The 23,240-nt window shown below is 40.5% G+C and overlaps 1 protein-coding gene across 4 annotated transcripts in view; it reads right to left on the reverse strand.

Annotated features, from left to right (window-relative positions):
* Positions 1-2,249: 2,249 nt before the first annotated feature.
* The window catches only part of adamtsl4 (ADAMTS like 4), a 131,551-nt gene continuing 110,560 nt past the window's right edge, over positions 2,250-23,240 (reverse strand). For 3 of the 4 annotated variants that reach the window (XM_062964805.1, XM_062964804.1, XM_062964803.1), the window contains exons 15-19: positions 21,075-21,248; positions 19,261-19,434; positions 13,319-13,498; positions 10,353-10,497; positions 2,250-7,051 (exon numbers count right to left, since the gene is read on the reverse strand). In XM_062964805.1, the coding sequence (XP_062820875.1) occupies positions 6,912-7,051; positions 10,353-10,497; positions 13,319-13,498; positions 19,261-19,434; positions 21,075-21,248 (813 nt within the window). In that variant the 3' untranslated portion in view covers positions 2,250-6,911. Of the gene's footprint in view, positions 7,052-10,275; positions 10,498-13,318; positions 13,499-19,260; positions 19,435-21,074; positions 21,249-23,240 lie in introns of all 4 variants that reach the window. The other variant, XM_062964806.1, reaches the window with a different exon arrangement.

Genomic DNA, 23,240 nt, shown 5'->3' on the forward strand with positions numbered 1-23,240 from the left:
GTGGAAGGGCTCTTTAAAAGCCATAATGAATACAATAATACCTAATAATGCAATACAATGTACAATAATATATAATAATATAATATATTGTATATACATATAATATTGATGATATTGCAAATAATATGGGATTTTTTGCCTTGATATTCTGGGATATAGGGTGTGGAAGGGCTCTTTAAAAGCCATAATGAATACAATAAAAATACCTAATAACGCAATATAATTTACAATAATATATATTAATATAATATATTGTATATACACATAATGTTGATAATATTATATTGTAATACAATATAATACTAATAATGCAATATAATATTAATTATATATTATAGATTACATGTAATATTACTATTAATATTACACTATATTGATATAGTACAATATAGTAATTTAATTCCAGTATTGTGCTATGTTAATAATATAATATTGTATGTAAATTTAATTTGTAAGCCGCTCTGAGTCCCCTTTGTGGTGAGAAGGGCGGGATATAAATGTAGTAAATAAATAAATAAATAAATAAATAAATAAATAATAATAATAATGGGTTGCTGTGAGTTTCCCACGCTAAATGGACATGTTCCAGAAGCATTCTCTCCTAACGTTTCACCCACATCTATGGCAGGCATCCTCAGAGTTTGTGAGGTCTGTTGGAAATAGGCACGTGGAGTTTATAAATCTGTGGAATAATGTCCAGGGTGGGAGAAATAATAATAATAATAATAATAATAATAATAATAATAATAATAATAATAATAATTCTTTATATATTGCCCTATCTCTCTAAGAGGACTCAGGGCTTTTTCCAACATTCATAAACATTCATAATAATAATAATAATATGATGTAATACAATGTAATAATTATTATAATTCACTATTATAATTGTATATTTATATTACATGCAATATTACTAATAATATAGCAATATAGTCATCTATATAAAAGAGTGATGGAATCCCGGTGACCGACAAAACAACAAAACTAAAGGCCTTCAAACCTCGAAAATTGACAGCACAACCCCTCATCCACGCCTCTAGATTGATACAACAAAAAGAAAAGAAAAATAAAGTCCTAATTAGAGGGAGAGGAATAATTGTTTTTTAGCCAATTGCTGCCAGTTAGAAGGCTAAGCTCCACCCACTTGGTCTCCTAGCAACCCACTCAGCCCAGGGGACAGGCAGAGTTAGGCCTCACTTAGGCCTCTTCCACACTGCCTATAAAATACAGATTATCAGATTTGAACTGGATTATATGGCAGTGTAGACTCCAGGCCCTTCCACAAAGCTATATAACCCATTTAGAATCTTATATTATCTGCTTTGAACTGGATTATCCACACTGCCATATAATCCACTTCAGTGTGCATTTTATACAGCTGTGTAGAAGGGGTCTCATATAATCCAGTTCTCAGCAGATAATATAAGATTATCAATATACAGTAGAGTCTCACTTATCCAACATAAACACCCGGGCAGAATGTTGGATAAGCGAATATGTTGGATAATAAGAAGGGATTCAGGAAAAGCTGATTAAACATCAAATTAGGTTATGATTTTACAAATTAGGCACCCAAACATCATGTTATACAACAAATTTGACAGAAAAAGTAGTTCCATGCACAGTAATGCAATTTAAAATATTGACTACAAAAACATTGACTACTAAAAGGCAGACTGCATTGGATAATCCAGAACATTGGATAAGCGAAACCTTAGGATTGTATGATGTTGTTGTTATTATTATTATTATTATTAATATTATTATTATTATTATTATTAGTGTTGAGAGGCTGGGTGGCCATCTGTTCGGAGTGCTTGCATTGTGTCCTGCATGGCAGAATTGGGTTGGCCTGAATGGCTGCTTCTTGCCTGAGGGAATCCTTTGTTCGGAGGGGAAACAGAATTCCAGACAGGAAATAATCAGGGCCAGCTAACACTTCCCAATGTTAATATCTACCCGTCTATTCTGCTTCAAACGACAGGAAAGGAGATTCCACCTGAACATGAGGAAGAACTTCACTGTGTGAGAGAGAGAGAGCACCGTTCAGCAGTGGAACTCTCTGCCTCTGAGTGTGGTTGAGGCTCCTTCTTTGGAGGCTTTGAAACCAAGACTGGATGGCCATCTGTCGAAGGGGCTTTGAATGTGATTTTCCTGCTTCTTGGCCGAATACGGTTGGAATGGATGGCCCATGGGGTCTCTTTATGATTCCAAAGGAGAGAGAAACAATAGTTGCAAACATCAAATCATAATAATTATCATCTTTAATAAAAATAAATTAGATTTGGACCGAAAGCAAAAGTGGATTCGGGGCAACAAAACCGACCTGGCGATACATTCAACTTTATCATAGAGCTTCTTTTTAATATAACGCATATAGACTCTATTTGTACTTTGATATAACTGGAGGACGCTGAACCCATTGCTCTGAAAAGGCAGCTGTACCTTTAAGAACAGTTCAAGAAATTCAACCAGTGCTGTCATTTACATTCATAGATATTTCTTCTTCTTCTTTTACCTGCTTAAATTATAATGACCAAAGATGCCACCTTTTCCTTCCGGCAGGGCTCCTCCGCCTCCAAATATTTCAAATATAACAGGGAAGGATCCAACCGGTGAAGTTCTTTGTATGGCATTGCTGTAGCTACAATGGCAGCAAGTCGGGTGTTCATTGTTTTTAAAAGGCAAAGGAGCCCTGCCAGAGTAGCGAAGTTGGCAACCCTGATGGCTTAAACATGCCTTTAAAAAAATCAACCTATTTTTTTCGTATCATTCCTGTGCAAATTCAACAAGTTATGGCTGTTCAGATTTCAGATCGTTAAGGGCACAGGAGCCGAAGGGGAGAAAAAAGCTGGCAACCCCGATGCAGAAATCATTAAAAATTGCCTGCGAGTTCCAGGAGAAAATGCAGTCATCATAAGAAAATATACTTCCTATATGTATATGTATTCTCTGTTTGCCAACTTATTTGACCGGGACCTGCTCCTCTGTCTTTTAACATCCATTTGTAAACACACCCAAAAGAGATCCTGACTCATCCCCAAAACTTTAATGCCTACTTTCAGCAAATGGTGCTCTGACAAGAAACACAAGAGCAGGCCAGGGCCGGTCAGTTGGCAACATTTCCAGAAAGAAGACAAAATAACCAAACAGTTTGACAATTTCAACAGTTTGCTCCGCTCTTGTGCTTTTGGCTTTTGAAAAGCACAGGAGCGGGGTTGGTGAGAGAGTTGGCTACCTTCGGCTTGGCAGATAAACCCCAATTATACAGTAGAGTCTCACTTATCTAAACTAAACGGGCCGGAAGAAGCTTGGATAAGCAAATATCTTGGATAATAAGGAGGGATTAAGGAAAAGCCAATTAAACATCAAATTAGGTTATGATTTTACGAATTAAGCACCAAAACATCATGTTATACAACAAATTTGACAGGAAAAGTAGTTCAGTATGCAGTAATGTTATGTTGTAATTACTGTATTTATGAATTTAGCACCAAAATATCATGATATATTGAAAACATTGACTACAAAAATGCCTCGGATAACCCAGAACCTTGGATAAGTGAGGCTTGGATAAGTGAGATTCTACTGTAATTACAGTTCAGAGAACGGATCTGGAAAAGGAAAACTTGAGAAAATTGCAAACACTCTCTGGGACGATGGCAAGATTCGGCATGAAATTGAATACAGAAATTTTTGACTTATGTAGGGTAATAAAATGCATTGTGTCGTATATACATATACAAATAAAAATATACAAATAAAAGTGAAAATATGTATGTATGGCTGTGGTGTCCACTTCCACAGACAGGCTGCCACTTCCACAAATAGCTATAGTTCTCAATGCTCAATAGACACCAATGGCCCTCCCGCCAATGACATTGCAGGTTATAGCGAGCGTTGTAAACATGCCCAAGAGCCCTGCCAGTGTCCTCCACAAATGCCACACTGCCCACCACCCATGTGAAGGCTTTCATATGTGACAATTATATCCTAGATTTTCCGTTTTTCTTTCACCACAGACATCCCAGTGTTTCTGACTCTCTCCATTGGTGTGGAATTTGCATGAATTTACTGCCTCTCCCTTAACCCTTTCCTATTCTTTCTATGGCACACAGCAAACAGAGGAATTGATCAGCAACTGAAGATACTAGAAAGGTTTGGGGAGAATTCACCATGATTTATAGAAGTTGTAGGGACTGGGATGTATAGTTCACCTGTAATCTAAGAGCACTCTGAACCCCACCAACAATGGACCTGGAACTAACTGGGCACACAGAACCCACATGGACCAAGAAAAAATACTGGAAGTCTTTGGAGAGATTTATAGGAATTGTAGTTCACCTCCATCCAGAGCGCACTATGAACCCAAACAAGGATGGATCTGGACCAAACTTGGCATGCAGACCCAGTGTGCCCACATTTGAATACAGGTCGGTTTTGAGGGGAATTGGCCTGGACATTTTGTAGTTGTAGCTACTGGGATTTATAGTTCACCTTCAATCAATGAGCACTCAGAACTCCACCAACGATGGAATTGGACCAAACTTGGCACACAGAGCCCTCGTGGCCAGCAAAAAAGACGGGAGGTCTTTGGGAGAAATTCACCTTGATTTAGGGGAGTTGTAGTTCACCTACATCCAGAGAGCACTGTGAACCCAAACACCAGTCGATCTGGACCAAACTTGGGGCATATACCTAATATGCTGAAATTTGATTACTGGAGGGGTTTGGGGGAACTGACTTTCCTTTCTGGGAGTTGTAGTTCACCCACAACCAGAGAAACCGTGACCTCCACCGATGATGGACCAGACTTGGCACACAGAACCCCCAGGACTCACTCAACCTACTGGAGGGGTTGGAGGGGACTGACTCACTACAATGGGAGAAGTAGTTTACCTTATAGTCAGAGATCACAATGAACCCCACCCATGATGTATCCGGAGCAAACCTGCCCAACTTCATAAACTGATGGAGTTTCTGGGCGTTAACCTGGCATGATGTGAGTTGTAGTTCACCCACAACCTTATGCATTTTATACATTAAGAAACTGACTTTTTGAAATAACCCAGGCAACGCCAGTACCCAAGCTCTCATATATATATATATATATATATATATACACACACACACACACACACACACACACACAGTAGAGTCTCACTTATCCAACATTCTCTTATCCAACGTTCTGGATTATCCAACACAGTCTGCCTCCCACCCGGATCCACTACTGTTTCTCATTTTATGCAATTCTATCTTTATTTGTAGTCAATTTGTTAGTAGCTAATGTTTTTGTAGTCAACATTTTCAATACATGTTGATGTTTTGGTGCTAAATTCGTAAACACAGTAATTATTAAATAACGTTACCGTATATTGAACTACCTTTTCTGTCAAATTTGTTGCATAACATGATGTATCATAACCTAATTTGATGTTTAATAGGCTTTTCCTTAATCCCTCCTTATTATCCAACATTTTCGCTTATTCAATGTTCTGCCGGCCTTTTTGTTGGATACGTGAGACTCTACACATACATATACATACACACATACATACAGATATATGACAAAATACATTTTATTACCCTATACATTTGTATACCATATATGTGTGTGTGTGTGTGTGATTGGGAGGTGATTTCAAGGCAAGAATGGGAAAATCAAATGAGACATTAGCTCAGCACTTTGGGTTTCATTTAGAGAACCAATTTCACACACACACACACACACACACACACACACACACACACACACACACACATATATGGCACGGGCAAACTTTGGCCATCCAGGTATTTGGACTTCAACTCCCATAATTCTAGGCTGTTAGGAATTGTGGGAGTTGAAGTCCAAAACACCTGCAAGGCCAATGTTCGCCCATGCTTGATATATCTACGAGGGCTATCCAGAAAGTAGATTACGTTTTGGAATTAAAAATGAACAAAATATAGGAGAAAACATTTACCATATGCAGTTGAAAGCCAGGCCCAAATACCACTTCTCAACATAGTCGCCATTGAAATCTAGGCAGTTCTCATAGCGATAAAAGAGTTTGGAAAGTCCTTCCCCACCAAACTTTGCTGCTTGGCTTGCATCCTCAACCAGGCGGGCGTCCCTTTCCGCAGCTGCGCATGTGCATACTCGTCCTGGATCGCCATACGGTCACCATAAACTTCCTTGCAAGCATTTGCAAAACAGAAAAGCGATCCAGGATGAGAGTAGGGAAAAGTTGAGCGCATGCACATGCGCAGCTATGGGAAGGGACGCCCGCCTTTGAATGTTGAGAAGTGATATTTGGGTCTGGCTTTCAACTGCATATGGTAAATGTTTTCTCCTATACTTTGTTCATTTTTAATTCCAAAACGTAATCTACTTTCTGGATAGCCCTTGTATATGCCATTACTTTGGAACAAAGTGCAGTTGATTGGGATTCATTCAGCACCATTCAAGGTCCTGGCATCTCGAATTCAAACTATATGGAGACGGCATCAAAGTCCATGCATAGTGTCTCTCAGTCCTCAAAGAAGGCACAATCGACCTCAATGGGGTAGCCAAACATTCATGGGAACAAAGCGTCGAGGATCTGCAGCAAAACAAAACCCTCTTTGGGTCCTGATCGTCCTGTCGCTTTGTGCATCATCCTCTTTGGGAAAGAGGATGATGCACTGAGTCTAGATTAAAGGAGGGCGAGTTCCTTTGTGCGGAGGTGGCGTTTCCCCGATGGAAAGTCCGTGCTTTATGGGGTTATTTCCCGTAATTCTCCCCTCTGAGAATCGGCATGAAGGGGATCTCGTTCCGGAGTCCAAACCTCTTTGTCGAGGAGGGCTTTGCGTGTCGCGGGACCGGTCCGCAACTGCAGTTCAGGATCACGAACGGGATCCTCGCAGTGAGTTCGGGGTCGGCGCTACCGGTTGGGCCCCACTTGGTGCCGCTCCAAGGCGTGCGCACAGGACGCGCAGCAAATCACCTTGTAGTAGGAATAGACGCACAGCCGGGCCTGCATGATCACCGGGCAGTTGTGGAGGATGTCCTTGCAGTTCTCGTCTGGGAGGAAATGAGGAGAAGAGGAGGAGGAGAATGACCGCAGGGCTTACAAAGTACCTTTGGGAACGTGCTGCTAAGAGAGTGGGACTTACCGTATATACTCGAGTATAAGCTGACCCAAATATAAGCTGAGGCACCTAATTTTACCACAAAAATCTGGGAAAACCTAATTGACTCGAGTATAAGCCGAGGGTGGGAAATGCAACAGCTACAGGTAAATTTCAAAATAGAAATAGATTCCAATAAGATTACATTACTTGACGCATCTGTAAGTTAAATGTTTCTGCATATTTACCATATTTCAAAGAAAAACAGTAAACTAGCTCTGTAAGTGGAAAAGTAGGGTCAACAAAAACTATATGGTATCAACAATAACTTTAATAATAATAATAATAATAATAATAATAATAATAATAATAATAATAATAACAATAATACTTTGTTTGTGTCCTGGCCTATCTATCTCCTCATGGGGAGAGATGTTATGGTTTGCAAAGATACTATATGTGTATTAACTGGAAAATCAAATGCATGAAGCCGATTGGCTGAGTTTGCAAGGACCCGGGGAATTGGTTTGCAACTGTTGCTGGCCTGCTGCTGGAGATACGGCTTGAACAAGTTTCTCTATGTGTGAGAGTGAGTCTACTGAGTACTGGCTGGAAAGAAGATGGCTCTGTGCTCAGAATGGCCTGTCTATTTCTGAGGCCTTGTTTGCTGCAGATCTTCACTGAAGCAAATTTATGGACTAAAGAAAGGACTGCTTATGACTGTTGTTTTCTGTAAGCAATCAGAGGACTGTTGTAAATACCACTGTTCTGTTGATCTCTTGGACTTAGTAAAAGTTCCTGTGTTATTTGTTCTGCAAAGCTGAGTGGTGCATCATTCTGCAGGGTGACTCTGGGCTCATGGGCACAAATAAGAGCTTCTATCCATCATCCACAATCCCCAACAACTCAGGTTGGCTTCCAACATAGTAACAGGCAAACGTTCAATGCTGATATAAACAATGCAGAGCTAGAAATAGATCTATAATTATATATATTAATTTCACATATGCATTTCCCCCGAAATGTTTGCAAATCCTCTCTCTCCTTATGTGCATTTTCCTCCAGCAATATTCGCAAGCCCTATATATCTATGTTTATATCTATCTAGACATCTCTCTCTATATGTGTGTGCGTGCGTGCATGTGCATCTCCCCTGCAATATTTGCAAGCCTTATATATCTATGTTTATATCTATCTAGACATCTCTCTCTATATGTGTGTGTGTGTGTAAGAGAACGTGTGTGTGTGTGTGTGCATCTCCCCTGCAATATTTGCAAGCCCTATATATCTATGCTTATATCTATCTAGACATCTCTCTCTCTATATGTGTGTGTGTGTGTATGTGTGTGCATCGCCCCTGCAATATTTGCAAGCCCTATATATCTATGTTTATACCTATCTACACATCTCTCTATATATATGTGTCTGCATTTTCCCTGCAATATTTGTAAGCCCTATATATCTATATTCATATCTATCTAGACATGTCTCCATATATTTGTATTTGCATTTCCCCCTGCAATATTTGCAAGCGCTATATATCTATTTTCATATCTATCTATCTAGACATCTCTCTATATAAAGATAATTATATCTATATAGGATTAGCAAAGTCTTGCAAACAAGTGAGGGGAAAATTCATATATAAAATAATGTATACGGATAGATACATATTTATAGGCACATGGAAATATCTAGATATAGGATTATCAAAGATCTGCAAACATATGAGGGGAAAATTCAAATATAAAATTAATGTATATAGTTAGATAGACACAGATATATACAGTAGATACTCACTTATCCAACACTCGCTTATCCAATGTTCTGGATTATCCAATGCATTTTTGTAGTCAATGTTTTCAATACATCATGATATTTTGGTGCTAAATTCGTAAATACAGTAATTACTACATAGCGTATTGAACTACTTTTTCTGTCAAATTTGTTGTATAACATGATGTTTTGGTGCTTAATTTGTAAAATCATAACCTAATTTGATGAGTAATAGGCTTTTCCTTAATCCCTCCTTATTATCCAAGATATTCGCTTATCCAACATTCTGCCGGGCCATTTATGTTGGATAAATGAGACTCTACTGTAGTTGCATAGGGATGGCAAAGGCTTGTATCTGTAGGAGAGATATTTAGGGGGAAATGCTTTTATAAGATTAATGATTTTTTTTTCTTTCTGATTTGCAAGGGCTTCTCTACCTTTTCAAAACATTCCCTTGGTTAAGAGTAAGAGAGGCTTTGGAAAAGAAAACACACTGTTAAGGGAGGGGAAGAGGAGAGAGAAATATATAATACGAGGGCTATCTAGAAAGTACATTACGTTTTGGAATTAAAAATGAACAAAGTATAGGAAAAAACAATTACCATATGCAGTTGAAAGACACACCCAAATACCACATCTCATGTAGTCACCATTCAAATCTAGGCACTTACCATAGCGATGAAGGAGCTTTGCAACTCCTTCCCCACTAAATTCTGCCGCTTGTCCTCAACCAGCCGGTCACCCCTTTCCGCAGCTGCGCATCATCGCCAAAACCCTGCATTGCCAGCCATGCCCCCATTGTTGGAAACAAGTGGTTAAGGAAGCAAGCGGCAGAATTTAGTGGGGAAGGAGTTTCCAAGCTCCTTCATCGCTATGATAAGTGCCTAGATTTGAATGGCGACTATGTTGAGATGTGGTATTTGGGTGTGGCTTTCAACTGCATATGGTAAATGTTTTCTCCTATACTTTGTTCAGTTTTAATTCCAAAACGTAATGTACTTTCTGGATAACCCTTGTATATTGCAAGCAATGTCCAGGCTCGGCCCCATTATAAGCCGAGGGAGGGTTTTTCAACAAACAAGGGCTGAAAAACTCAGCTTATCTTCGAGTATATATGGTATATCAAAAACCTAAATCAAAACAAATTAATTGAAAATCAAAAACCTAAATCAAAACAAATTAATTGAAAATCCATTAAGAGCAAACAACTCGAAGCAGGCCAGGCGTCTCCCCCAAACGGCCATGCTGGTTGGGGGATTCTGGGCCTTGCAGTCCCTCATTTGCACAAAAGACGTCCTTCCAAGCACGGCACCTCCCACCCCGAGGCATCAAGGGAACCACGTTCGAGTGAATGGAAAAACACAGGCGAAAGGTGTGCGTTTGTTGAGAAAAGAGGCCTACCTCCCAGTCCCACCTGCTCCAGCTTTAGGGCTCCTGCGGCCGCGAGTGGCAAATGGGCTCCAGGCAGGGATTCTTACCAATCTCGGGGAGGCAGGGCTGGGCGTTGCAAGGCCGCTTGGTGGCCGGCTTGAAGTCCGGCGGGCAGAGGCGGCTCAGGGTCCGGTTTGGGGTCAGGCACTGGGCTTCTCTCACCTGGACGCCGCCCTGGCAGGACTGGGAGCACTGGGAGAGAGACAGGGGATCGAAAAGGCAGAGGTTGGAGGGCCATCTGTCGGGAGGGCTTAGATAGTGTCTTCCTGCCTGGCAGGCCCTTGGGATCCCTTCCAACCCTTCCATCATTTTGTTGTTATTATTATTATCATCATCATTACTACTAAACAGAAGCTGCATGGCCATCTGTCGGGAGGGCTTAGATTGTGTCTTCCTGCCTGTCAGAAGGGGGTTGGATTGGATGGCCCTTGGGATCCCTTCTGTAATGAAGTGTGAATTTTTGGTTTACAGATGTTATGTTTAATTGTGTGTTTCTGTTTTAAAAGGGTCAATATTTCAGTTATTGCATCTCTGCACTCAGAAGTTGGTTGCCATGGAGAAGTGGGCGGAGTCAACTGCCGTTTTGGTGGAGAAGTGCAGGTTTTAAAAAAAACAGTCTGTGCTCTGATGAGGCACATGGAAGACTGATCCTAAGTGAAGGGATCAGGGAGGCTCAACTGCTTATTTTTGAGTCAGTTTAAAATAAGTTTGGTGACTTATTTTAAGGTAGTCTGTGTCCTGATAAGGAACAGAGATTCTGTGATTGCATATTACAGGGTGACTGCGGTTTAAATGCAGTAGAGAAAGAAGTGACATTTTAGGAAGTTTGAATCACCTCATTCTAATATTGCAACTGTTAATCAAAGTGCCTCTAAGGAGAGAAGTTATTGTAACCACTAGCCTCTGTGCCTGAATAAACTTGTTATTGTTCTTTCAAACATCTCAGCCTCTGTCACATATATTATGAACTAAGTTGTTTTACCATCAAAAGTAAACAAGAAGAAGGAAGAAAAACAAAATTTAAAAGGTCTCTCTGAGAAGTTAGTGGCTACATCTCCATAGTGGTGGCAAGCGTTAATAATCCCCTTTACATTTGGTGGCCGCATTATAAAGATCCCACCAGTTCTTTGCTGCTGGGAGGTGGTACTTGTATTATTATTTATTATGGCACAGCAAACAAGATAGACATGCTGGATTTCGTATCACAAAATCACAAGTCGAACATTTCCCAAGTGTCTAGGACTGTGTGATGTATTTTCGGATGATGCATGCAGATCCCAGTAGGGTGGCCTTTTGCAGTTGGCAGATCGTGATTTTGTCAATGTCTATTGTTTCCAAATGCCGGCTGAGATCTTTTGGCACGGCACCCAGTGTGCCCATCACCACCGGCACCACCTGCACTGATTTCTGCCAGAGTCTTTGAAGTTCAATCTTGAGGTCCTGATAGCGGCTGAGTTTTTCCTGTTGTTTTTCGTCAATGCGACTCTCACCTGGGATGGCAACATCAATGATCCAAACCTTTTTCTTTTCCACAACTGTGAGGTCTAGTGTGTTGTGTTCCAGAAATTTGTCAGTCTGAATTCGGAAGTCCCACAGTATCTTTGTGTGCTCATTTTCCAATACTTTTGCAGGTTTGTGATCCCACCAGTTCTTTGCTGCTGGCAGGTGGTACTTGAGGCATAAGTTCCAATGAATCATTTGGGCCACATAGTTGTGCCTCTTTTTGTAGTCTGTCTGTGCAATTTTCTTACAGCAGCTGAGGATATGATCCATGGTTTCGTCAGTTTCCTTGCACAGTCTGCATTTTGGGTCATCAGCTGATTTTTTGATCTTGGCCTTAACTGCATTTGTTCTGATGGCTTGCTCCTGGGCTGCAAGGATCAGGCCTTCTGTCTCCTTCTTCAGGGTCCCATTCGTGAGCCAGAGCCAGGTCTTCTCCTTGTCAGCTTTTCCTTCAAATTTTGTCAAGGAACTTTCCATGCAAAGTTTTGTTGTGCCAGCTGTCAGCTCTAGTTTGTAGTGCGGTTTTCTTGTACTGTTTTTTTGTCTGCTGTGCTTTGAGGGGTTTCTGATTTTTTACTTCAATCAAAGCAGGTTCTTCACTTTGCTTTCCATATTCTGCCAGGGCATGTTCTTCTTCTTTGACTGCTTGTTTTACTTGTAAGAGTCCTCTGCCCCCTGATCTTCTAGGCAGATATAGCCGGTCAACATCACTGCGAGGGTGCAGTGAATGATGAATGGTCATGAGTTTTCTTGTTTGTTATTATTATTATTATTATTATTATTATTATTATTATTATTATTATTATTTAGCAGAGAATGCATGGCCTTCTGTCAGGAGGGTTTTGACTGTATCTTCCTGTTTGGCAGAAAGGAGTTGGTGTCCCTTCCAAGTCTAGGATTTTATCATTCTGATTCTATTATTATTATTATTATTGTTATTATTGCACTTTGTAACTACATTTGAAAATAATTCTGTTCCTGCTGTGGAAGTGGTATTTCCTGTTTTATGATTCTATGTTTCTATGATTCAGGGGATGGATGACCATCTGCTGAGAGGGCTTTGACTGCAGAATGGGGTTGGACTGGATGGCCCTTGGAGTCCAAATGCCGGCTGAGATCTTTTGGCACGGGACCCAGTAATAATAATAATAATAATAATAATAATAATAATAATTATTATTATTATTATTTAGCAGATGTATGGCCATCTGTGGGGAGGACTTTGATTGTGTTTTCCTGACTGGCAGAAGGGGGTTGGATTAGATGGCCCTTGGGGTCCCTTTCAACTCTAGGATTCTATCGTTCTATTACTGTTGTTGTTGTTGTTGTTGTTGTTGTTATTATTATTATTATTATTAAACAGGCTGCATGGGCATCTGTAGGGAGGGCTTTGACTGTGGCAGAAGCGGTGAACTCGACTTGGGGTGCCTTCCAACTCTTTCCATGTAAGAGATTTTGGTAGCTCTCCCAAGGGCTGTTCTATTGGAAACGTATCCCACATCTCACTTACCGCACTCCAGGCAGTGTTATACCATCGTGCTTCGCACTCGGTGCCGTGGCAAGGCTGGAGGGAGGGCGGCTTCTCCAGATGGGCGCACTCCGAAGCCTCTGACACATTGTAATCCGCACCCAGTTTGCTGAGGCAGACCACATCACGCCGTTGGGTGCCAGTGCCGCAGTCCGAAGAGCACTGTGAAGTGTGGGAAACAACGGTTGGAGGCTGAAAACAACCACAGCTGCACAAGCCAACACTGTGATGCAGCAGCGAAAAAGACCAATGCGATAATAGGTAGCATCAATAGGAGTCCAGATCATGGTAAATCAAAGACCCTCCTCATAAATGCACAGCAGAGTAACATTATTAGCAGCGTGTCCCAGCACTAGTAATCAAAGGTAATAAAAAGAACAAAAAACGTACATACCAATGTTATCTCTTTCTTTGTAGCAAAACAATATGGGTGCACTATTTCCAAGAACAGAGCTGGCCCTAGGTATTTTTCAAGTGTAGGCGAACAGAATTTTGGCGCCCCTCCCCCCAACCAATCACTAAAAAATAAAAGCATTGGATTAGTGAAAATCAGGGGTCCCCAAACTAAGGCCCGGGGGCCGAATGCGGCCCTCCAAGGTCATTTACCTGGCCCCCGCCCTCAGTTTTATAATATAATATTTTTGTATTAGTTTTAATAATATAATATATTGTATATACATATAATATTGATAATAATATTATGTTATACAATATAATACTAATAATAATACCAGATAATAATATTAATTATATGTTATATATTACATAACATATAATAGTATAGTGGTATAGTTCAATATCTATATATATAAAAGAGTGATGGCATCACGGCAATTCACAAAACAACAAAAGTACAGGCCCCTCAACCTCAAAATTTGACAACACAACCCATCATCCATGCCTCAAGGTTGATACAACAAAAAGAAAAGAAAAATAAAGTCCTAATTAGAGGGAGAGCAATAATTTTTTTTATCCAATTGCTGCCAGTTTAGAGGGCTAATCTCTGCCCACTTGGTTGCCTAGCAACCAAGGGACAGCCAGGTTTCAGTTAGGGGACAGGCAGATTTAGGCCTCACTTAGGCTTCTTCCACAGATTATCTAATTTGCACTGGATTATATGGCAGTGTAGACTCAAGGCCCTTCCACACAGCTATATAACCCATTTAGAATCTTATATTATCTGCTTTGCACTGGATTATCTTGACTCCGCACTACCATATAATCCACTTCAGTGTGCATTTTATACAGCTGTGAAGAAGGGGCCTCAGATAATCCAGTTCTGAGCAGATAATATAAGATTAGAAATATACAGTAGAGTCTCACTTATCCAACGTAAACAGGCCGGCAGGATAAGTGAATATGTTGGATAATAAGAAAGGATTCAGGAAAAGCCAATTAAACATCAAATTAGGTAATCGTTATACAAATTAAGCACCAAAACATCATATTATACAACAAATTTGACAGAAAAAGTAGTTCCATGCGCAGTAATGCTATGTAGTATTTACAGTAGAGTCTCACTTATCCAACACTCGCTTATCCAACGTTCTGGATTATCCAACGCATTTTTGTAGTCAATGCTTTCAATATATCGTGATATTTTGGTGCTAAATTCATAAATACAGTAATTACTATATAGCATTACTGTGTACTGAACTACTTTTTCTGACAAATTTGTTGTCTAACATGATGTTTTGGTGCTTAATTTGTAAAATCATAACTTAATTTGATGTTTAATAGGGTTATCCTTAATTCCTCATTATCCAACATATTCACTTATCCAACGTTCTGCCGGCCCGTTTATGTTGGATAAGTGAGACTCTACTGTACTGTATTTACAAATTTACCACTAAAATATCACAATGAATTTAAAACACTGACTACAAAAACATTGATTATGAAAAGGCAGACTGCGTTGGATAATCCAGAACATTGTATAAGCGAATGTTGGATAAGTGAGATTCTTCTTTAATATGAAATAATTACTGGGATAGAATAATGCAGAACAATATAATCTCTAAAACCAGGACAGTAAATAAACAGGGGAATTCCACACAGGAAACAATCAGGGCCAGCTAACACCTCCCAACAAAGTATTCCCATCATCAAAGTCTGGCAAATCCTGTTTTCTCAGGGCCACAGACAGTAGAAGCAAATAAAATATCGCAAACAACACCACTCTGAAAACAAGGGAATTCCAGACAGGAAACAATCAGGGCCAGCTAACACCTCCCAACAAAAAATTCACTCAGGGAGGAAACAGCCAGGCTTTAAAGCTGCAAGGCCATTACATCCTAATCATTTTTCCTAATTGCAGCATTCATACTTGCCTCCAACAAACAAAAAAAACCAATCAGAAATATTGTATATTCACAACCTTTAGGAAATAATATCCCCTGATGGCGCAGCGTGTTAAAGCGCTGAGCTGCTGAACTTCTGGACTGAAAGGCCACAGGTTTGAATTGGGGGAGCGGAGAGAGCCCCCACTGTTAGCCCCAGCTTCTGCCAACCCAGAAGTTCGAAAACATGCAAATGCGAGTGCATCAATAGGTACTGCTCCGGCGGGAAGGTAACGCCGCTCCATGTAGTCATTCCACATGACCTTGGAGGAGTCTACGGACAACGCCGGCTCTTTGGCTTAGAAATGGAGATGAGCACCAACCTCCAGAGTAAGACACGACTGTACTTAATGTCTGGGGAAAACCTTTACCCTTGACCTTAACTACCACCAATTCCTCAATACTTTATTTCCCATACCACCAGACTTCGCCACAGCAACGCGTGGCCGGGCACAGCTAGTAGAATTATATAGTGCTAATATTGTGCTATGCTAATAATATAATATATTGTATGTACATACATCTGCTCTGAGTCCCCTTCTGGGTGAGAAGGGTGGGATATAAATGTAGTAAATAAATGCAGTAAATAAATAATTAATTTTAGACTTAGGCTCAGCCAAAGTTTGAAATGACTTGAAGTCACACAACAACAACAATCCTAATTAACTTGACTATTTCATTGGCCAGTAGCAGGCCCATACTTTCCATTGAAATCCTGATAGTTTTATGTTGGTTAAAATTGTCTTCATTTTTAAATATTCTATTGTTCTTTCGTTGTTGTTGTTGTTATTGTTTCACTACAACAAATAAGACATGTGCAGTATGCATAGGAATTAGTATTTTTTTTTCAAATGATAATTTGGCCCCACAACAGTCTGAAGGATTGTGGACCGGCCCTCTGCTTCAAAAGTTTGAGGACCCATGGTGAAAATGTTGGATAATAAGGAGGGATTAAGGAAAAGCCTATTAAACATAAAAATACATTATGACTTTACAAATTAAGCACCAAAATATCATGTTTTACAAGAAATCAAGCAGAAAAAGCAGTCTCAATTGCACCCCTGTATGTTTTGCACCCCAAGAGACCGCTTAATTCGCCTCATTGTTGGACCAGCTCTGTCCAAGAACAAGGTTTCCATAACACAAGTAAAGTTCTTTATACTTCCTTCTTTGCTTCCACCCTTGGCTTCTTTCTCATGAAGATAAACAGCTTTGCTCTCACAGAGCCTCCTCTCACACTGAACTTATGCAGGAGCTTCACACAGGAGCTTCACACACAGCAGCCTTCACACTGGAGTTTGACACACTGAGGCCTTCTCATACTATGGCCTAACTCACACTGAGGCCTTCTTTTACTGAGGCCTAACACTGAGGCCCTCATGCTGAGGCCTTCTCAGACTGAGGCCTACCTCAGACAAAGGCCTTCTCTTACTGAGGCCCACCCTCATGCTGAGGCCTTCTCAGAATGAGGCCTACTAACACTGAGGCCTCTTGCTGAGGCCTCTCTTACACTGAGGCCTTCTTTTACTGAGGCCCCCAAGGGCCATCCCATCCAAACCCCTTCTGCCAGGCAGGAACACTTAATCAAAGCCCTCCTGCCAGATGGCCATACAACCTCTGCTAAATAATAATGATAATAATAATAATAATAATAATAATAATAATAATAATACATCACACAGTCCTAGTCACTTGGGAAGTGTTCGACTTGTGATTTTGTGATACGAAATCCAGCATGTCTATCTTGTTTGCTGTGTCATAATAAAATAATAATAGTAATCTCTCTCTATATAAAAATGTAATGTGCATTTTTCCTATGGAGTGAACAACAAATCCACTGAACCAAATCACACCAAATTTGGCCACAAAAGACATAGTCATCCAAAATATGTCTTTCAATCAAAAAACCCTAGAATAGTCCAAATTACAGAGAATGAAGAACAGCCTTTCTCCCCTTGGCTGCCAGTCAGAAAGGTAAGCACCGCTGTCTTTATGCCCCGCCCCCTTTGTTTACTAGCAACCCCCTCAGCCACAATGGTGCCCAGAGAGCAGGCAAAGTTCACTTAGACCTCATCCACACTGTCTATAAAATCAGATTATCTGATTCGAACTGGATTATATGGCAGCGTAGACTTAAGGCCCTTCCACACAACTATATAACCCAGAATGCCAAGGAACATAATCCACAGTATCTGCTTTGAACTGGATTATCCTGAGGCCATATAATCCAGTTCAGTGTGGATTTTATACAGCTGTGTAGAAGGGGCCTCATATAGTCCAGTTCTAAAAAGACAATATAAGATTATAAATATATAATAATTACTGTGGTATATTAATACAGAACATTATAAATCTCTGAAATTAGGACAGTAAATAAAGAGCAATACTCTGAAAACAGGGAAATTGGAATTTCCAGAAAGGAAGTGATCAGGGCCAGCTAACACCTCCCAACAAATGATTCCCCCAGGGAGGAAGCAGCCAGGCTTTGAAGCTAAAAGGCCATTAAATGTTAATAAAGGTGAGTAATTGCAGCATTCATACTTGCCGCAACTAGATTACTCACTGCTATTCAACCTGGCCAACTAAGGATTCTGTAAGGTTGAAAGTGGCCAGGCTTGCAAGCGGCCAGTGCTATTCAACCTGGCCAACCAGGATTTCCTCTAGGTAGAAAATCTGCAGGCTTTGAAGCCACGAGGCTACTCCGTCCCATTCAACCTGGTCTAGCAAGAATGCCCTATGTAGCAAGCGGCCAGGCTTTGAAGCTGCAAGACTATTCAGTGCCATTCAAGCTGGCCAAGCAAGGATTCCCCTACAAAGGAAGCAGCCAGGCTTCAAAGCGTCTCCAGCTCGCCAAATAGGGATTCCCCTAGGTATAACACAGCCAGGCATTGAAACTGCAAGGCTATTCAGTGCAATTCAACCAGACCAACAAAAAACCAACCTTGGTAGAAGGCTGCTTTAAAGCAGCAATACTACTCTGTACTATTGAAGCTGATCAACCAAAGATTCCCTTAGGTAGCAAGCAGCCAGGCTTTGAAGTAGTGAGGCTATTCATCGCAATTCTAGCAGCCCAAAAAACCATTCCCCTACCATGCAAGTACCCAGCCTTCCAAGCAACAAGCCTATTCCTTTGTATTCCAGCTCACCAAACAAGAAGAAAACAGCCAGGCTTTGAGGCAACAAGGCTATTCACTGCTATTCCACCTGCATTCCCATAAGCCACACGTGGCTGGGCACAGCTAGTGATGATGATGATGATGATGATAACAATAGAACAATAGAATCCTAGAGTTGGAAGGAATCCCAAGTGCCATCCAATCCAACCCCCTTCTGCCAAGTAGGAACACAAAATCAAAGCCCTTTCCACGGGTGGCCTCTGATTAATAACAACAACAACCACAACAACCACAACAAAATCCTGCAGCTAGCACAGCCTGTGGGCTACGTTTTCTCATCCTTGTGGGCTGTATGTTGCCTCGCCGGTTTAACACGTCGTAAGGGGAATAACATCGTTAGAAGGGACCCCAGTGCCCATCTAGTCCAACCCCCTTCCCCACTGGGCTCATTCGATCCCCGCTCACTCACCGGGCTCCAGGGTCCCACGTACCAAAGGTTCACCTTCCGGCAGGGCCCCCCGTTGCAGGCCCGCATGTCGGCCGGCTTGGTGCCGGCACAGTTCTCCTCGGGGTCTCCGCTGGCGTCGCTGGACAGGCAGACTACCGAGCGCCGCTGGATGCCGGTGCCGCATTCGGCCGAACACTGGACGGAAAGAGACACAGCATGGGAAACGGGAAACGGGAAGTATTAGGTAAAGGTGGGGTGGGTTAAAGGCTTTCACATCAGGGTTGGGAATCTGGGTTTTGGTCTGAACTGTTGGAAAGTGGAACACCATATATATTTGAAAATAAGCCAAGTTTTTCAGCCCCTATTTATGAGCTGAAAAAGCCTCCCCTGGCTTATAATCGGATCAAGGTCAAGCCTGCAGCGGTCTCACCATTGCTTGCAATGTATGATATATTTACCTCTCATCTTACTCTCCCTTATCAGTGTTTTCTTTTCCAAAGCCCCCCTCACTCTTAACCATGGGAATGTTTTGAAAAGGGAAAGAAACCCTTGCAAGTCTAGAAGAAGAATATATATTTACCCATTAATCTTATGATTTTACAAATTAAGCACCAAAACATCATGTTATACAACAAATTTGACAGAAAAAGTAGTTCACTGCGCGGTGATGGTATGTAGAAATTATTGTATTTACGAATTTAGCGCCAAAATATCACGATGTATTGAAAACATTGACTACAAAAACATTGACTACTAAAAGGCTGACTGCGTTGGATAATCCAGAACATTGGATAAGCAAATGTTGGATAAGTGAGACTCTACTGTATAATGAAATATAGACTGCTTTGGAGTCTGGGAGAGTCTCCTTCTTTGGAAGCTCTTAAGCAGAGGATGAATTGTCATCTGTTGGGAGGGCTTGCATGGTATCCCATGGCCGAATGCAGTTGTTGTCCCAAATATAGGAGTAAATAATAATAATAATAATAATAATAATAATAATAATAACAATAATAATCCCCCCCGCAGGTGCCACCTGCAAAAGTACTGGAAAATGAGCACGCAAAGATACTGTGGGACTTCCGAATCCAGACTGACAAAGTTCTGGAACACAACACACCAGACATCACAGTTGTGGAAAAGAACAAGGTTTGGATCATTGAAGTCGCCATCCCAGGTGAGAGTCGCATTGACGAAAAACAACAGGAAAAACTCAGCCGCTATCAGGACCTCAAGATTGAACTTCAAAGACTCTGGCAGAAACCAGTGCAGGTGGTCCCGGTGGTGATGGGCACACTGGGTGCCGTGCCAAAAGATCTCAGCCGGCACTTGGAAACAATAGACATTGACAAAATTACGATCTGCCAACTGCAAAAGGCCACCCTGCTGGGATCTGCACGCATCATCCGAAAATACATCACACAGTCCTAGACACTTGGGAAGTGTTCGACTTGTGGTTTTGTGAAACGAAATCCAGCATATCTATCTTGTTTGCTGTGTCATACAACGTCGTTGTGTCAATCATAATAATAATAGTGTCTCCTCTGGAAGTCTTTAAGCAGAGGCTGAATGGCCATCTGTCGGGAGGGCTTTGATGGTGTTTTCCTACATAGCAGAATGGTATTTGGACTGGATGGCCTTTGGGGTCCCTCCCAACACTAGGAGTCTATAACTCAGATGCTGGATGGCCATCTGTCGGGCGGGCTTTGATTGTGTCTTTCCATATACCAGAATGGGGTTGGATCGGATGGCCCTTGGGGTCTCTTTCTATGCTTTGAACCCAAGCAGAAAGGGGCCAGGAGGGATGGAAAGGCTGGAGAAGATCAAGAAAGAGGTACCGTGTTGCTCCACTCGCTGTAGAACCAGGTCCGCACGCAGGGTCCCATGTCGCAGGCCTCGCTGGTCTTGGGCCGGTGGCGGCTGGGGCAGTCGCTGTCCTTCAAGAAGGCGCCGTCGTTGCCGACGCAGCGCACACGGCGTGTCCGGTGGCCCATGCCACAAAGGACGGAGCACTACAAACGGGCAAGGAGAGCAGAGAAGTTGGGATCATCGGGAGCAAATACATCACTCCCACCAGGACTGATCTTTGGGGAGATTACTTTTTATCTCCTACTGACGAAGTCTGGAATCGCATTGGCCTTTTTTGCTGCTGCATCACATTGCTGGCTCATGTTCTTGGGGGTCTTACTCAGACTCCGAGATCCCTTTCCCATGGACTCACTCATCCTATATCTGGGTTAAACTTGGCTTGAAAACATTTATATTTGTTTGTTTTTTAAATTTCACAATATCATGCACCCCTTACCACGGCAAAGGTAGAAGGCTGACATTATATTTATGTATTATTATTATTATTATTATTATTATTATTATTATTATTATTAAATCTGCATTTGCCAATAAATTGCAACCTGCATTTTAACTCTGCGTATCTTGCATTTGAATAGTGTCTAATGATGTTGGACCTCACCTGGAGCCACAAATACAGGTGGATAATAAATGTACTATTGTAATTATAATTATTTATTTTCTGTTATTTTGTACTATTGTTTTATTTTTATATTATTATTATTATTATTATTATTATATCAGAAAGGTAATAATGATGATAATAATAACACAAAATAATAATAATGATATTATAATAACAGCTATAATACTATGACACATAATAATAATGATATTATAATAACTATAATAGTATGACACAATAATAATAATAATAATAATAAATAACAACTATAATAATATGACACAATAAAATATAAAATAATATAAAACAATACTTACAAAATAATAATAATAAAAAAGTAAATAAAATAAAAAAGTAATTAACAATAATTTATTACCCACCTCTCCTTGCAGGGTACAACATGGTCAAAGCTAAAACACCATCATATTGCAAGATACACACAGAGCTAAAAAGACAGGTTACAATTCACTAATAATCTTGCAATATGATGGTGTTTTATCTCTTTGCTTTGACGATGTTGTACCCTGCAAGGAGAGGTGGGCAATAAATTATTATTAATTATTATTTTGTATTATTATTTATAAGTATTGTTTTATATTATTTTATATTATTATTATGTATCATATTATTATAGTTGTTACAATATCATTATTATTATCTTGTATTATTATTACTATCATTATTACCTACCTGAGAGTGAGGCAAATGCAACTCTTGGGTATCCCTCTCACTTTCAGTTTAATAGATTTAAATCCAAAGATTGCCTAGGATGCATATGCTTGATTTATTATCATCATCATCATCATTATTATTTTGTATTCTTATTATTACCTACTTGAGAGTGGAGCAAATACAACCCTTGGTTATGCCTCTCGCTTCCAGTTTAATAGATTTGAATACAAATATTGCCTAGAATGTATATGTTTGATTTATTTTGTGTTAGTATTATATTGTTGTTGTTGTTATTGCTGTTGCTGTTGTTGTTGTTGCTGTTGATATTATTATTATTATGTATTCTTATTATTACCTACCTGAGAGTGGGGAAAAAGCAACTCTTGGGTATCCCTCACACTTCCAGTTTAATAGATTTGAACCCAAACATTGCCTAGAATACATATGTCTGATTATTTTGTATTGTTATTATTTCTATAGGAGCCCCGGTGGCGAAGTGCGTTAAAGCACTGAGCTGGAGACCGAAAGGTCCCAGGTTCAAATCCCGGGAGCAGAGTGAGCGCCCGCTGTTAGCTCCAGCTCCTGCCAACCTAGCAGTTCGAAAACATGCCAATGTGAGTAGATCAATAGGTACCGCTCTGGCGGGAAGGTAACGGTGCTCCATGCAGTCATGCCTGCCACATGACCTTGGAGGTGTCTACAAACAACGCCGGCTCTTTGGCTTAGAAATGGAGATGAGCACCAACCCCCAGAGTCAGACATGATTGGACTTAACGTCAGGGGAAACCTTTACTTTACCTTTATTATTACTATAATATTATTATTTTGTATCCTTATTGTTATTACCTATCTGAGAGTG

The sequence above is a fragment of the Anolis carolinensis genome, unplaced genomic scaffold (genome assembly GCF_035594765.1).
Source record: "Anolis carolinensis isolate JA03-04 unplaced genomic scaffold, rAnoCar3.1.pri scaffold_14, whole genome shotgun sequence".
Lineage (NCBI taxonomy): Eukaryota > Metazoa > Chordata > Lepidosauria > Squamata > Dactyloidae > Anolis > Anolis carolinensis.